Source organism: Gossypium raimondii, chromosome 8, assembly GCF_025698545.1.
Source record: "Gossypium raimondii isolate GPD5lz chromosome 8, ASM2569854v1, whole genome shotgun sequence".
Taxonomy (NCBI): Eukaryota; Viridiplantae; Streptophyta; class Magnoliopsida; order Malvales; family Malvaceae; genus Gossypium; species Gossypium raimondii.
In genome coordinates, this window is record NC_068572.1 from 45,609,720 (window position 1) to 45,627,172 (window position 17,453).

The 17,453-nt window shown below is 33.0% G+C and overlaps 3 protein-coding genes across 6 annotated transcripts; 2 read left to right on the top strand and 1 right to left on the bottom strand.

Moving 5' to 3' along the window:
- Nucleotides 1–1,150: 1,150 nt before the first annotated feature.
- Nucleotides 1,151–3,541, top strand: LOC105791653 (uncharacterized). Its single transcript, XM_012619830.2, has 8 exons — nucleotides 1,151–1,481; nucleotides 1,576–1,674; nucleotides 1,789–1,936; nucleotides 2,231–2,320; nucleotides 2,463–2,517; nucleotides 2,604–2,726; nucleotides 3,043–3,099; nucleotides 3,277–3,541. The coding sequence occupies exons 1-8, from the start codon at nucleotides 1,309–1,311 to the stop codon at nucleotides 3,408–3,410; spliced, it is 879 nt and encodes a 292-aa protein (XP_012475284.1). The 5' UTR covers nucleotides 1,151–1,308; the 3' UTR covers nucleotides 3,411–3,541.
- A 1,273-nt stretch (nucleotides 3,542–4,814) lies between these two features.
- LOC105791652 (uncharacterized) lies at nucleotides 4,815–8,804 on the top strand. 4 transcript variants are annotated; one of them, XM_012619824.2, is made up of 8 exons: nucleotides 4,815–4,957; nucleotides 5,341–5,592; nucleotides 5,671–5,847; nucleotides 6,152–6,369; nucleotides 7,412–7,555; nucleotides 7,697–7,914; nucleotides 8,052–8,310; nucleotides 8,429–8,804. In XM_012619824.2, exons 2-8 carry the CDS (start codon nucleotides 5,499–5,501, stop codon nucleotides 8,555–8,557), a joined length of 1,239 nt encoding a protein of 412 aa, XP_012475278.1. In that variant the 5' UTR covers nucleotides 4,815–4,957; nucleotides 5,341–5,498; the 3' UTR covers nucleotides 8,558–8,804. The 4 variants fall into 4 exon arrangements, with proteins under 4 accessions (XP_012475278.1, XP_052491314.1, XP_012475279.1 ...); XM_052635354.1 differs by lacking the exon at nucleotides 4,815–4,957 and having other exon boundaries at nucleotides 4,970–5,592; XM_012619825.2 differs by lacking the exon at nucleotides 4,815–4,957 and having other exon boundaries at nucleotides 4,970–5,560.
- Nucleotides 8,805–9,552: 748 nt separating this feature from the next.
- Nucleotides 9,553–11,578, bottom strand: LOC105791651 (UDP-glucuronate 4-epimerase 3). Its single transcript, XM_012619823.2, has one exon. The coding sequence runs from the start codon at nucleotides 11,138–11,140 to the stop codon at nucleotides 9,839–9,841; it is 1,302 nt and encodes a 433-aa protein (XP_012475277.1). The 5' UTR covers nucleotides 11,141–11,578; the 3' UTR covers nucleotides 9,553–9,838.
- Nucleotides 11,579–17,453: the final 5,875 nt, after the last annotated feature.

Here is a 17,453-nt window from a genome sequence, read left to right on the forward strand (position 1 = left end):
AATTAGCCAAAAATAAATATATTAAAAATACGAATTTATCTCGGTATCACTTCCATTATTTATTATTTCTTTCGTTCGATATTTGCTTTATGCTTTCATCAATCTTTTGATTTCACTCTTTATCTTTTAGATTTTTTTCTTGCAATCATCAAGTTATTTCTTTTATAATTTTGTCAAGTTTCTCTCATCTCATTTCTTCATTTTTCTTTGGTTGGGTTATTAGGTTACATAAAAATGAACTAAAAATGTATGAAAAATAAATTTAAAATCCAAGAAATTCGATTGAACCGGTTTAAATGGTTCTGGCTTCCGATTTGATAATGATTCTGAACGGTTCAACCTAAAAATGATTCAACATTATTGTTTTGATCAATGACTAAGTTACTTTTGGTTTAATCGGTCTAACCGGCTGGTTCCAACAACACTAACTTATACCGAATCAGTTGGTTCCAAAAACACTCTTTACTTTGGATAGGTATGATCCCTAGACCTGTTTATGGAGTGACTTATTTATGGGTTGAGTTATTCGTTTAGGTCAAAAAATCAGTTTGAAATTTGAGAGAGTTTGTTTTTTTAATAAAAAAAGCCATACAATTACATTAATTCAAGAGATTAACAATATCATAAGCTATGTCTTGTTGAAGAACCCTCACAGTTCATTAGGAGGCTTATCAAAAGTTTGCAGACTTGACTTCCATGTTAGACAGATCTTAGCCAATCGGTCCGTAACTAAATTTGGGAGAGTTTGGATAGAAATATTATATCATTTAGAATATAGGTAGAGCTTGTGTTTAAACATTCAAAGCTCCGGTTTGACCCAGTTTGATTTTAAATTTATAATATTTTATATTATGTTATTTTTATATATTATATAATTTATAACACGAATTTTAATCTAAATATTAAAATAATATTATAATTATATAAAAATTAATAAATAAAATATATACAATTATTAAATATTAACTTAAAATAATGTATGGGTGAATTTAAAATGATTTGGATTAATTTTTTTGCAAATATGAATTAAGTAAAATTTTAAGATGAAATATATTAATATAATTGATGCATCAACATCTCCATTGCGCTTAAAGTCTATAAACCTAAAGAAAATTGGGAAAATTTCGCAAAAGGGAAAAATACTTTTTAACCTTTTTATAGAACACCGTAATAACCAGAAAAGATTGTGGGAAGAGCCACGTGTAGCAAAAGGACCATTGCTCGCGAGCGCAGCGCACCGTATCCTCGTCTCCTGCAGCCATTGTTACCCATCTTCTTCAAGCTTCGCATACCGTCAAACTATCCTATATGTGGTCTAGTCTCACTAACGGTAGCATTCGAATTTTACGTTGTTGCGTTACGCGTCGTCCAACTGTCCCCTCTCAACTTTCCACGTTCCCTGCTTTACATCTCCTGGAGAACACAGTCCTCAATAACACTATGTCCTCCTCTTTTTCTTCTTTCGCTCATTCAAATAGAAGGTAATTTTCAAATTTGAGTGCAAATTCGTATCAATAATCTAATTTTTATTCATTTTGAATAAATTTTTCTCTTAATTTTTGGTGGATTTGGCAGTGGAGGCAGAGGTCAAGATATGAAACATGATCGAGAAAGATCCAGAGGCCGTGGCGGCGGCGGCAGCAAGGACAAAATTGATGCTCTTGGTCGACTCTTGTAAGCGGCGTTGGAAATTAAAACATTCTATCAATTCTTTTTATTTATTTATTTTATATACGATTAAATTGATTTTATTCATTAGTGTTTTGTTTTTGGTTTAATTTCTTTTAGGACACGAATTCTGCGACATATGGCTACTGAACTGAATTTGAATATGCGAAGTGATGGTTATGTCAAAGTTGAAGATTTGCTGAAGCTGAATATGAAAACATTTGCTAATATCCCTTTAAGGTCACACACTGTTGATGATATCAAAGAGGTAGAATTTGTAATAGCATTTCTTGTCTTTGTTCACTGTTGAATCCTGAGAATCCTTTCCTATTTTGATTGAAATTTTCTATCATTGCAGCATGTAACTTTTGTAGTTAAAATTGATGAAAATGGCTTCTTTAAATACTATTTGTTGTTTACTTATAAGTGATCTTTGAGCTGTTACCAGTAGTAATTTAGATTCTTGGTCTCCAAAATGTTGGTGTATAAACAATCATGAGAAGGAAAATGTTCATTTTGCAGCCAAAAGAAAATTCATGGTTTTTATGTTTATTGATTGTAGGCCGTCAGAAAAGATAATAAGCAACGGTTTAGCCTTCTTGAGGAAAATGGGGAGCTTTTGATACGTGCAAACCAAGGCCACACCGTCACGGTGATGAATCTTTCTTAAAAATTTATCAATTTCTTCATGCTTTATCTGAAATTTCACCTTAGATTATTCTTAGCTGTTGTTTTGAGCATCTTTATTTATGTCTATGCACTTCTAAGGAAGATATTGTATGTCACATTGGCAGACAGTTGAGTCCGAAAGATTATTGAAACAAATCCTTTCAGCTGATGAAGTGCAATGTAAGAACATCATGTCTCTTAGATTTATGGACTTGCTTTATGCCTTTTATTTTGCATAATCCTCTTGATTTTCCCTGAGATGATAGTTTGCGTGCATGGAACCTATAAGAGGAATTTGGAATCAATTTTGGAGTCGGGTTTGAAGCGCATGAAAAGATTGCATGTTCACTTCTCAAGTGGCTTGCCGAGTGACGGTGAAGTGATAAGTGGTGAGATATCAAGAAATTTCTCTTTACTGGTCCTCTGAACTTTGACATATGAACTCCTTCATTTTACTCTTTATTTTTAATATGCCAGCTCTGTATATGTGACAAACTGCTTAGGGGTGTTATTATGTCTGTTATCTGCATTTCACCATAAGATTCATGCTAAAGACTATGAAAGGGGATTACTAGGATGCCGATATATAACGTGAATTTTAATCGATAATGGGAAATGACAAGCACTAATCAACATAAATTGAGTTTTAGTGAATCTAAATGCTGTAGAGGGCTTATGATGATTTGTATCTTTTACCCTCTTCAGGTATGAGACGAGATGTTAACATTTTGATCTATCTTGATGTTAGAAAAGCTTTGGAAGGTGAGCATGCTTGCTTCTTTCAAGTTTCAGTCTGGTGATGATTCTATGAACCGAAGCAATAACTGCAAGTCATGTCTTTCTCACTTTTCTTTAGAGTCGTGACCGAACATATATCGTTCTGTTCTTGTCAATCTACGGTTCTTAAGTTGTCTTCCCTTGTTTTCTTGATGACTGCAGAAGGCATGAAGCTTTACATTTCAGACAACAAAGTGATATTGACTGAGGGTTTTGATGGGGTGGTACCTGTCAAGTACTTTGAGAAAATAGAATCATGGCCAGATAGAAAACCTATACCTTTCTCAAATGTTTAAAATTGGATGATGAAATGATTAGTTTTTTTTTTACTCTCTTTTAAACCTGTGTGATGACCAAAGTGTATTGGATCTGATAAAAGATGTTCATTTTGTTTGATATTACATCTTTGGCATCCATTTTTCTCCAACTTTTCATGCTGTTTAAGGTCGTGATTTGTTTTTGTTATAATTGTGTTTAAGGTATTATGATCGTGTTGTGTTTTTGTTTCATAATTGCGTTTGAGGTATTCATGTTAATAACTGGATTTATATATGTTTTGATATGTTGAGGGTGTTGATGTTGTGCTTTAGATAGTTTTCTGTTCTTGGTGCTCATATCCTTTTTCAAATTTAGGCTTATTACATTCATCTCAGATGATGAAATTTACCTTCTGCAATTTGTAGATCTATGTCATGTTTGTGTTTTTGTTTGACATATTTAAGTATTCATATAATATATTTTATTGTGTTCATATTCAAAATTCTCAGCTGCACTACATTCATCTCACATCATTAAATTTACATATTACCATTTTATATCCATATTATGTTCGGTTTTATATAATTACATGAAATCTTGTGTCCATAATTTAAATTTTATTTTCATGTTTTAATTTTTTTATATTGTCGGAACTCTTTTACTAAATTAAGAAAAGAAATGGAAGTTTGGACTTGATTTCCATTGTCTTAGTATGTAGGATGTACTTTTGGGGTGTTATTTGATTAAACTTTTTGTGTGCTTAGGCTATTTTAATGTGCTTTTGGTCTTTTTCGATGAGTTAATATCAACGCATACTGATAAATTCCAACCGGTACATCGAAGCACATCAATAATGACTACCTTTCCACCTCTGATAATCAAATAATTGTCTTCTTGTAACATCAAACCCAATATTAGTTTTAATTGCAGATAACATATTTAAATATAAATTCGATTTCATCAATACACACCATTTATCTTAGCTCCTTCACTCACATTAGATATGAGCTTATTCCAAAAACAGCTTTTAAATTATATCATTTTTCCTTTAAATACTTTTATATATATATATATATTCTTTTGTTAAAATTAATATTTTAACTTATCTCATTTCATCTCAAAATGTATGACATTAAATGTGTACGATGTTAAATGAAAATGTATTATGTATTATATTCGATGTAAGATGAAATTAACTAAAATTAATAATTTAAATACTACTTTTAATATTTTAATTTCATTTGATGATTTGATGCTCAATGGTATGGTATGGGTTTAAATCACATTAGTTGTACTTTGTTATTGTAATTCAAAAATTTATATAAATAAATAAAAATTGATATAGTTTACTGTATATATAAAAAAAATCCCAATTTTGAATTTTAATAAACAAAACGGTGAAAGAGGGTGAACTTAACCGAGACAACACCGGCTATCAGATAACATATATTGCGAAAACAGTAAGGAAAAGGAAAACAGTGAACTCTCAAAGAACATTGAAATCTTTTTTCTTAAACTCACCCCCCCCCCCCCAAAAAAAAAAAATTAACCTTTAATAGCATCCCGAGGAACCCAATTGCTTCAGGTTTGGATTTCTCTTCCGTTTCTTCTCTCTATCGTCAACTGCCTCTCGTCTTTAAGTTTTTTTTTTCTTTTTTTCCTATTGCTTATTTTCTGTACTTAGCATGACATCTTCTGCTTTGATTCAAGCTTCCATTGTTAATTGTTGGCATGCTTGTGAATTTTTTTATGCCTGATCTGAAATTGATTTACTTCTAGCTTTTGAAAGTTCTAAAAATATAGCTCTAATTTGGAATCTCTTGTTATGATTTGTCTTAATGCCCACGGATTCCAAAATGTTTGAGTTAATGGTCTTGTAAATTTAGCTTGAAAAAACCATGTATTGGATCAATCTATAACAATTCATTCCTGCAAATCGTTCGTAATTCAATTTTATTTTTGTTGCAGCCGTTCTTAGGCTGTTCTTTGAGGTGCCATTTGAAAAAATTCCTCCCCCCCCCTCCCCCAATAATGCAGCAGCTAGCCCATGATAAAGTAAGATAATTGGCGCTGGAAGATCATATCTATTGCTGAAAGTTTGAATAAGGCATGAAAGCTTGTGTTGGATGGCGTCGTTTCCTCTTCTGTTTCCCACTTATTTTCATCCTTCCTCATTTGTTCTCCGGTGGTTGTTCCTCTTTGCTACTAAATCATTCACTTGTGGGTTCTTCTAATGTCCTTTTTGTTTGTTATTGAAGACTTCAAAATGATTCTTTTTTTTTTTTTTCATGTTTCCAGTTCTGGAATTGCACCAGAATCAAGCAGTCACAGATTCCCCCAAGGAACACATGAAGAAGTTTGATGTTCAGAATTCATCAGGAGATGGTGCCCCCAAGAAAATAACCAGGAAATTTGATCACCTGGTTCTTGGACCTGCTGCCGGAGAAGGCTTGCCCAACCGTTTGCAATGCCGAGGTTTTGACTATTTTTTTGTTGCTAGCACATTAATTTGATAAAGGGAACATTAGACTTGCATTCATTTCTAAAAACTGTAGATGCTATAATAACTGTTTTATGTGATTAGGAGTCTGTTTTGTAGACATTTGTGGCATCAAATTCCTTTTCCTTTTTCTTTCTAATTTGTGTCTGCTTGTTCATAAATATATGATGTTCGCATTGAAATCGAATGTTTAATGAAAGTAATTTTATTGAACCCTCAGATCCTAAGTTTTGTTGCTGAGGTATTCTACGAGTTTCTAATGTTTTCAATGTACTGCAGGAGTTAAAGCTCTCAACAAGACCCATTTTTCAAACCCTTCTCATCCCTCTAGTGTCGGTGATGGTATTGCGTTTGTCACTGTTTTTACCATTTACAACAACTCACCCGATGCTCTTGCAGATGGTAAACCATCAAACTTGGTCACTGTTGGGAATGCTTCATATAGTAAGCCAGAGCGATCTATGGCCATTTTGAATGTCTTCATTAACTTCATTCAGGTAACTCTTCAGTTAAACATGATAGAGCTGCACCTGGCTTCCTTTTGGAAGTGTCTGCTAGATATCTGTTAAATTTCTTGAAGTTGAGAACCACATTCTGTTATCTATGAGCTTTTTAACTTATCTTCCAATGTACTTTGGTATTATTGTAACTAGAGGTGATCATGGGCCGGGTTTGGGCCCAACCAAAATTTTAGACTCGTTTGCTAGGTCTGGGCCTGTTTCGTCCCAAAAAATGGGCTAAACTTTTACCCAAGCCCGGCCTGGATAAAATGTCAAAACCCAGGCCCGTATTAATTTTTTATATTAATTTTTAAAAAAATATATAATACATAAAAAATACTAAAAACATTAAAATAAATGTTTCCCAACAAATTGAAAATAAATTTAAAAAAATATGTATACTTAAATAACATCAAGATAGGGTGAAATGATGGCAAAATAGGAAAAAAACAACAAGAAAATAGAAAGAAAAGGTAAAAAAAAACAGCAAAAAAAAAGTGCAGTTTTTTTACATATTCAGGCTGGGTTGGGCCAGGCCTGGGCCGAAAAAGCTTTATCCGAGGCCCGGTCCACTTTCTAAACGGACCTTTTTTTTTTGCTCAAGCCCATTTTTCGGGCTTATATTTTTACCCAAATCCTCCCACTTTTCGGGCAGGCCGAGCAGGTCTAATTGTAACGTAAAGGATTAGTTCTAATTTGCATTTTGTATCTTGCATTCATTAAAGGAAACCTTGTGATAGGGTGCATTCTTGTAAGTTTTCGAAGAATCTATATTCTATACCTAATTTAGGAAGTAGGATTTAATTTATTAGCGGAGTTGTTGGATTCATTTAGGAGGCAAGCTTTACTTACGTATGTTCTTTTATGATGCTTATATAAATAAGTTTTGTTATGTTTGGAGCTTAGGTATTGACTATTGAACAACTTCGATATTGATAACTATTGAGTATTGTTATTCTGGAGTATTTGTTATACATCACCTAGAGTCGATTACTTTGAAGCATCTATTTAACGGGGGTTCTGTATTAAAATCTTTCAGGTGAGAATGCCTCAGAGCAATGTTATTATTCTGACTGATCCAGAATCTGATTTCTCACTGCACCAAAACAGAGTTACTGTACTTCCCATTCAGGGTGAATATTCCCGAGACAAGTTGATGCTTCAAAGAATCAGGTCTTACATTGTAAGAGCACATTGTATTGATATATATAGGTAGAAAAGCTTTGGTGTTAACTTATACTACGGGTAGAAACCCTAAACCTATAGTTTAATTATGAAGAACATTATCCTAATTTAGCTGCCAAACTGCCATTTTTCTATATAGACATTTCTCGACATCAGGCTTGAGAAGCTGTCGCAGGAGCAGGGGCGTATAACTCATTTCATCTTTTCGGACTCAGATATTGCTGTAATTGATGACTTGGGTCAGATATTTGAAAAGTACCAAGATTTCCATGTGGCTCTTACCTTCAGGAACAACAAAGATCAGCCTTTGAATTCTGGATTTATTGCTGTGAGGGGTACACGTGATGGTATTTTAAGGTTGAGACCCTTTTTTACTCTCACAATATCTGTAGTGAACCTAGAAGAAACAATATCTTTTTCTTTCCTCGTGATATTTTGGCATCATGCCATCAGAATTTTCTCTAAAGAAGCTGAAAATGTGAAATTTCTTGCAGGGCTAGAACATTTTTACAGAAAGTATTAGAAGTCTATAGTTCCAAATACATGAAGGCTTCCCGAATGCTTGGTGATCAGCTGGCCCTTTTCTGGGTCATAAAGTCCGATGCCTCTTTTGATGCAAAAAGATTTAGTAAAGCTCAGGCTTTTATCAAAGAGATCGGTGGTGCGTCAGTGCTGTTTTTACCGTGTGCTACATATAATTGGACACCGCCTGAGGGTGCTGGCCAGTTTCATGGCATGCCTCTGGATGTCAAGGTATTTTAAGCCTTTCATGATCATTTTGGTTGCTAGCTGAGCCTGAAATTTAAATGTATTTTATTCTGAAGTTGTTTCATGTATGAATATATTGTAATATTCATTTTACTGGATGTAGGTTGTTCATTTTAAAGGATCAAGGAAACGCTTAATGCTCGAGGCTTGGAACTATTTCAACTCTTCTGCTGACATTTCAGATATGTTGTGCCTCATCTTGAAGAGTGGGAGAACAAAGTACGACTTTTGAGCAATTTCATTTGATTTTTGCATGGAATGAGTTAGCATGATAGGTTATCCATTTAGGTGATACTTGATTTTCCCACGTTTTGATCGAATCTGATACATGAATACATTTAGAAGACAGCTTAGAGACTCAAGATTGTGGAAATGTACAATTTGCGAAAGTTTTCATCATTCATTTGAGAAACAAATGCAGTAGAAATATGTACAATTGTAGTTTTGGTTAAAGCAGATAAAGTGAATTTTTTCATGCCTCCCGGGGATTAAACGTGTTAGACATTTTTCATTTTTTGCAATGCTGCCTAAACACTGTTTCATATACATACATCATTTCTAATTAACCCTGTAATTTTGTTTTGGCTACATGAAGTATGTTAAATCCTTACTTAAAAAGTCGCCATTTTTCATGAGGGATATAAATACACATATATATGTTAAATGTTGAATTTAATAAATACTGAATTTGAATTACAAAAATTGTTTGATTTGTTATTGGAATATAAAATGTTTGTTCCATTAATTTTAATTTTAATATAAATAATATGGTAAAGTGAAAAGTGTTAAATATTTTAAAAATATATTTAACAATATCTAAACTAATAATAAAAAGAATTAATTTAAATCACTGGGGTTTAAAAGATAGTACATAATGCAGAAGATTATATAACATAAAAGAAGAAAAAGTAAAAATTTTCATTAAGTGATAAGTTTCCTTATCTATATCTTTTCCAACGGTTTCTCATTGAAGATAATCTATCCATTGGTGTTTGATAATGATATTATCTAATTATCACTTCCATGCTGAAAATATTAATTTTCTATGAAATGAACTTTTTCCATGTACGAGGACCTGTTTCCTAAAGGTCAGTTTGGATTGCCTACTGGATCATGGATTCAAAAATGAAACATCACAAATACAAGTTATTCAAACCCTAAACACTAGTATTTTTGTCATTTCTTAAAAATGAAAATGCACAATAACTCAATGCAGGCGACGGCACATCGTGTAATTGGAATTTACATAGCAATGAGACATGTTCACCAATCATCATATATGCTGAATTCTACAATGCCAACAATTACATTCCATGGGATAAGTAAAAAGAGGATTTTAAGGTGTGCCCCAACCAGCAAACAATCTCCATTAATCACAAAAAATCATCCTTTTTTTTTATAGGTCATCATTAAAGATATATGAAACAACAAATAATCGAACGGAGAAATGTTCAAAACAATGATAAGAATGATAATGAACAAGAGGATCCTACCACAGTATAAAACAATGAATCTATCCAGCAGCCTTGTTCCCACCAGAATAGTAGCTGAGATACCATCTTACAAATTTCTTCATCCCTGTCTGCAAATCGGTCGAGGGCTTATATCCGAGCTCCCTCTGAGCCAAGCTAATATTTGCATGAGTGAACCGGACATCTCCGTTCTGCGGCAGCTTCATAACATTCCTCTTTGCATCAACCTTTAAAAGCCTCTCCAAGATACTCACAAGATCTGAAACCGGGACAGGTGAAGTATTCCCCAAATTGTATACCCTAAACTGAGCAGGACCCTTCTTCTTCCCTCCACTCCCGGTACTCTTCTCAGCAGTATCCAATGCTGCTAAACACCCTTTCACAATATCATCAATGTAGGTAAAATCTCTAGCGACTGTACCATGATTAGCTGCCTCAAATATTGATATGGTCTTCCCTTTCAAAATATCCCTAGTGAAGAAGAAATATGCCATATCCGGCCTTCCCCAAGGACCATAAACTGTGAAAAACCTCAATGCAGTTAATGAAAGACCATATATATGGTTGTAAGTATGTGCAATCTCTTCACCAGCTTTCTTAGTAGCAGCATATAAACTAGCAGGTTGATCGGTCCTATCTTTCTCAGAAAATGGAACTTTGCTATTAAGCCCGTAGACAGAGCTCGAAGAGGCCCACACAATTGCAGGTTGTGGATTAGCAGATTTACAAGCTTCAAGTAAACTAACAAGACCAGCAATATTGCTATGCACATAAGAGCTAGGATTTTCCATGGCATACCTGACACCAGCTTGAGCAGCCAAATGCATAACGTGGGTAAATGGAACAACCTCGAATAGTTTCCTTAAAAGGGTCGAATCATTGATGTCTCCTTCCACAACGAAGACCCCAGTGCGGTCCAGGAGCGCTTGACGAGCTCTTTTCAATGAAGGGTCATAGTAGTCATTGAAATTATCAAGTCCAAGAACACCATCCCCACGCCTTTTCAAAGCGGTCGAAACATGGGTACCGACGAAACCGGCGGCTCCGGTAACCAAAACGGAGATTCCATTTCGGGAACGGATACGGGCAGATGAACGGACCCGTTTTTCCCAAGCGGGTCCACCCCAGTTGTGGGTACGGAGAGAACGGCGAGATGGGTCTTGAGGGATGGGATTCGAAGAAGGAGATCGAAAGAAGAAGATGAAGATCAAACCCAAGAAGATAAAGGACCAAAATGTGAGCTTCATAATAGAGGAATGCCAGTGCCACCTCGATTTATTGAGAATGTAAGGCGATTTTTCCATCTTGAATTTCCCTGGTGTGGATGGAATGTGTTTTAACATTAAACAAGGAGACAGGTCTTTGCAAGATTCAGAATTTAGTTTTTCTTTGGTACAAAATTCTAGGGTTTTTGGAGAATCTTCTGGTTTCTTCAAAGGATGGGTTTTGTTTTTGTAGGTGGCTAATGGTTTGGGGTTTTATAGTTTAAAGCTCTTTCAATGGCTTCTAGAAAGAAATAAAAGAGATCAAGATTTGGTTTTTGTGCTGCAACAAAAAGAAGAAGAAGAAGAAGAAGAAAAAAGTAGTGAAATTAATGAAAGGGGTTGATTTGATTCTTCAATTGACTTGGTTAAAAATGGGAACTAGTTGCTGGATTTTTGTTCAATTTCGATTGCTACTAAATGAGGTAAGGAATTTGATTCGTTCCCACTTTTCATATCATATATCCCTAAATCTTCTGCACTTCCATTTATCCCTTCAGTCCAAATTAAGTCTGTTTGAGAAATTATTTTTCTACTTCCCAAATCAAAAATGGATTTCATTTTATTAATTAAAATTTTATTTTTAATAAAAAATAGTTATATATAAATCTTTAAATTGCGAAATCAGATGCTTAATTTTGGGAGCTTTAGGATATTGTTGAACAGACTCCATTTTATCTTTACAAATTAAAAACCTAGGAGATTTCACAACTTTTTTTTTTAACTTTTCTCAATGATTTTAGGTCATCTCTCTCAGTCATCATCAATAACTCAAATTCCTTTCTTTTATAATTATCATCATCTACAATCTTTTAATTTCGCAAATAAAAAAAAAGTTAACATACATTTTCATAATAATAAATTTAATTCTTGAATCATAGTTGAGAAGATTTCATCTAATCATTATCTTGATCCAAATAATATTAACTATAAAACGGACAATAATATACATGATTATACGAAAAGAATAAACCAATAAATTTTAATTCAGTACGAAATATAAATAATAAATTTTGATTGCATATAATTGTAGAGATAATCTTTTCTTTTCTTTTTTTGTTCAGTTGATTAAGGTGGAGACTCTAATTCTTGATCACTCAAGTTTAAGACCACCGTTTATAATTATATGTACGAATCTCAAATCTTAGAAGAATATATAAATGTAGAATTGGTTTAAATTGAATTAGAATTTATTTATATTTTAGATCAAGACATATTTCTAATATTAATAATTGATTTGTACCACAAAATTTTCACATATATGTTTATGAGTGTTGAAGGAATAATTAAATATAAATGTGATTTAAAGGACTAGATTTTATATTTATATCTGAATGTGTTAAACATAAATGCCAAATGTGAATAATGTAATTGTAAAATTGTTTTAGGGGATTCAAAGAATGGTAGAAAGATGTCAAAATCTAAATAAATGAACTACTTGACGAGTGTTGGAATTTGTGGATTTTAAGTCCACTTTGATACAGACAGTAATCGACGCAGCATTATTGATGCAGTTCAGCAGTCTCTTGTAATTTGCTTCTAAATAAATTCAAAGAATATATATGTATATCTGCCGTCACTTGCAATCGTGTTGTAGGTAAGACCTTTTCACCACCAAACTAAAACAAGGGGAAGCTTAAGAAAGAAAATGCTGCAGGTACCTTCTGCCATTGTTCCGCAACACCATGTTCCTAAAATGGATCCTGTTGGAATCCAGACCAGACATGCCTGACAGCTAGCTCCCTCTCCCTCCCAAATAAACCGATAATTTTGTTTTTATTAGAAAGTGTTGCTGGCAATGCTTTGTCAAATGACTTTTGATAAACGACAATATGGATAGGCAAATTGAGGACATGATCTCCAACTACCATAAACTTATCAATAGGTCAATAGCTTTCCTTCTTTCTCCACACTAATTTCTCATCAATTTTTGCCTTTATTCAATTGCTTATTTGGTCCAACTCCGATAAATATTATTCATTCTCTAATATTTTCATATAATATATATTAGACAAAAAAAGAGGTTAGGATTTGATTGTCAACTAAACCATGAGTAGAGTAGCAAAGGATTCTTTAGTTGACACTAGTGTCATGGGCCAAGGTGCAAAGCCTGTGACCATTGCACAAAATACGTCCAATAGAGGTCTATCAGTTATATGAGACTCATTTGACCCACGAGAATTGGCTCAAATCAAAGAACTGATGGAGAAGCCTATCTATTTGAAGCCTGGATGGCCCAATGAAGCAGATATCGAAAATTAGGATACCTTGGTAAATGGGGAAAATAATCTTAGAAGATATGTAATCTGATAAGATTTGATTTTGTAATCTAGGAGATTATGTAAATCCTTTAATTGTAGATATGCTTCGATCTCGTCCGTCAATGTAATTCGATTTATACCGTCAGTTTGAGGGGAGCTCAACTATAAATAGAGAGTTTCCCCCTTAGTTGTAAATCATCCGTTGTATTTGGTATTCATTGAGTTGAATACTAAATTGAGAGCATTTATTCAAACACCCATTGTGCATTGTTTTTCTATAGCTATTCTGTCCTATTGAGCATTCTTTTGGATTGAGTTGTTTCTGCTATATAAATTGGTGTCTTGGAGGAATTCTGCGAAAATCCTCACTTTATGGGAGTTAGGCTGAATTAGACATATTTGAAGTGAAGGAATTTCCTAAGGCCACACAAATTGCGAGACTGAAAGTTTAGCCCTGTGACATTTGGTATTCGAGCTAAGGTTGTGAAGGCACCGCTCGAGATGCCGAAAGAAGTTTCCAATCAGAATGAGCCAATGGAGACCCGTGGGAGGTCTAGAAAAGCATTCCTATTGAGGGACATGCTACCGGTTTTAGAAGAACAAGTGGTCAATCTCGAGGAGTCCATAGGGGATGTGAGGGAGACACTCAATGTGGTCGAATGACATACAGATGGGTTTGATTTAATGAGGAATCAACTCAAAGAGTTTGTGTTGGAGTTTCATAAGACCAATGTGGAAAATATGCAAGAGGCGTTGAATTCCACTAGGAATAAGCTAACGAGAGGAACAATGCTTTTGAGGCCATGGTGATGGCTTTGAAAGAGGAAATAATAACCACGACGAGGGTTTTGAGTACAAGAATAAGGAGCTCGAGGGAGAGCTTGCCTTGTGTTGAGTAACCGTGGATAAAGGAGTGTCGAGTGCAACACTCAATTGTGAGGTAGATGTCCCGAAGCCGAAAGAGTTTGCGGGGACATGGTTTGCAAGAGATGTGAACAAGTTCTTGTGGAGAATGGATCAATACTTCTATGCCAAATGCATCATGGACGATGCTATTAAGGTAAATACTGCATCCATGTTTCTTATTGATTTTGCACTTTTATGGTGGTGGAACAGGTCTACAGATAAAAGGCATAGTGAAATTGGGACTTGGAAGAGTTCTAGTATGAGTTAAAAGGACAGTTTTATCCAGAATATGCCGATGAGGAAGCTCGGGCAAAGTTGCAATGGCTTACACAACGAGACACAGTTGGGGAGTATGTGTAATGCCCCTAAAATCATCATCCTAAATTTTGTAAAGTGTTATATTCAGAAAGTGTATAATTGAATTATTGAGTAAATGAAATAAAGTACATCAATGTTAGTAGAGGAAGGTAGGATAATGGAGAAGGTCTAAAAATAAATAAATAAATAAATAATAAAATAATAATAAAACATATAGTATTCTTGTGAGATATAAATTTGAAGTATTCACTAAATTGTGAAAAGTAAAAAGTGATGGAGTCAAAGTGTGAATATTTAAAAGTTGATGGGTTATAGTGTAAATTTGAAAAATTGAAGGACTAAAAGTGTAAAAACCAAAAGTGAAAAGACAAATGAAAATATAAAATTTGACCAAAGGCAAAATGGTCATTTAGCAAAATAATAAATAAGTTTAAGAAAAATTACCAAAATATCATTGAACATATGGATGAATTGTGGCCATTAGATTTGCTTAGCCTTGAAGTATAAAATATGGGCTATTGGATTGTAATCATGATGTTAGTGATATTTTAAATAATATGTTAATAATAAATAAATTAGACATTTTGATAATATTTTAATAATAAAATGATATTATAAAAGTAAGGAAAGATGAAGAATTTTCTCATCCTTCCCTCCCCAAATGGCAAATGAAAGAGGAAAAAAATTTCCTTCTTTTACAGTTTGATCCTTGGTTATTCAATTCTACTATTTCACCCCCAAATCATGAGAATTTCTATGAGCATCAAAAAGGAAAATGGTAGTAAAGATCTTAGAGAGTATGCTCATCAACTTAGAAGCAAGCAACTAGTCAATGGAAGTGAATAAAAATAGATGAAAAGAGAAGGGTAGTGATGAAGTTAAGAAAGATATGGAAGAGAAGCAAAAGAAAAGAAATTCTTGTCAAAAGAGATAAGTTTTCAAATTAACCTTACTTGTATTTAAATGAGTTGAGTTAAATATATTGTGAATGAAAATGTAACGACCCAAAAGTCAGTGGAGTCGAAAACGGTGGTTTCAGAATGTTGTTTTTCGAAGATAGAATTAGTGAATATCATTTATTCATAGTTATGAATGTATTACAGTATTATATTGAGATTGATCTAATAATTTTAATTATTAGAAAGTTAGACAAGGTACAAGTGTATCGGTTCTAAAGTCGATGGTTTTGGAAATTGAGGTGTCGAGACCTCGTTTCTCTAAACCGGATTAGTAAATATTTTTATTAAATATTTACAGAGTTATATTAGAAGTGAATTAAATTTTTGGTTATGTAATTTTGACGAAAGAGTGTTTAATTAAAGTAAAGAGACTAAATCAAATAAGTGATAAAAGTGGGAATTTAAATTAAATTATAAGGTGGATCTAAATTAAGGGACTTATTAAATAAATAAGCCATTATTTATATAAGTGTGTGATAGTGGACGGTTTTAGTAAATATTATAAGTATTATATGGGTTAAGTTAGTGTAATAATTAAGTTAAAATTTGTTATAAAAGGTATGGGAGATAATGGTTAGTGGGGAGAAGAAAGCCAAGCAAAAATTTTCTTTAGTTTTCTTCTTTTCGAAACAAAAAGGAAAGAGGGGAGAAGTTGCACGGCCAAGAGCTCTTGTTGCATGTGAATTTTTGTTATTTTTACATGAAATTTATGATTTTGAAGTCTTACTGTTATGAGTTAATTTGCCGATGTTGAAATTGTGAGATTAATGATGTTTGTAGAGGTTTCCATTGATGAGAAATTCAAATGCTTGGTGTTATTTTGTTGGATGTTAAATTTGTGAATATGTAAGTGTTTGAGCTACCACTTTAGTAATTTTTGCACCTTTAAAATTGTTGAAGCTAGACCAAGCGATTTGATAAATCATGAAGAGTGTAGGTACTGGTTTTTTCAGAATGTTAAATGTCTTTGAGGTGATGGGTAAAATTATAAGTCTTGTGGGCTAATTTGGTGAAATTGAGTGGTGATTTTTGTTGATATTAATCTCAAGGGACTTAAATGTAACATAGTTTAGATCATGATTTATAGTGATTAAGGGAATGCTGGAAAATAGTATAAATTGGTTTGATGGGAATTGATTCGGGAAAACTAAAATTTGGAGGTTTAGGATTAAAGATTTAATGGTGTATATATATATATTGAATGCAAAGATGTGAAATTGGTTTAAAGGGTTAAAAGTTTGAGTATAAATATTGTTGGGGTTGAATTATTAAATTAAAATAAGTGGGTGATAAATTAGTAATTAGTATTAAAATTCAAGGGAATTAGAATAAGGGACTATTTCAATAAATAGTCCATTAATTTGATGAGTTTTGGTTAGCGAATCATTACGAAGGAATTATATATATGTAATGAAAATGAAAATGAAAATATGAACAAAATAAAAGAAACAAATAGAGTAGTGGGGAAAGATAACGGAAAGAGAAACAAATTAAAGCTTCATCTCTTTTGCATGCCGATTTCCGCCTTTAACTTTCTTTTTTTGAAGCTTAACTTTATTGGTATGATTAAACTTATATTTTTGGAACCTTAAAATCATGTAGTAGATTACCCATGTGGAAATTTAGAGAATTTATGATATTTGTGGAAGTTGTCATTGTTGAAAAACTCTAATGTTTAAAGTTATTTTTGATAGAATTAGGGGTTAAATTGTTAATTTTTATAAAGTCTAGGGACTGTTTTGGTGGGTTGTTCTTTGTGCTGGAAATTTGAGTTGAATTACTAAGTTTAGTGAGTAAGTAAAATATTTTGTATTATGAGTTTTATTAGTATTAGCTTTCAAGGAGTTAAATGCTATAAATTAAACTAGTATGGTGTTAAGTTATAAAATTCAGAATTTAGGGATTGTTAATAAATCATATGTATATGTGGTTAGTTATGGAAATTAGATG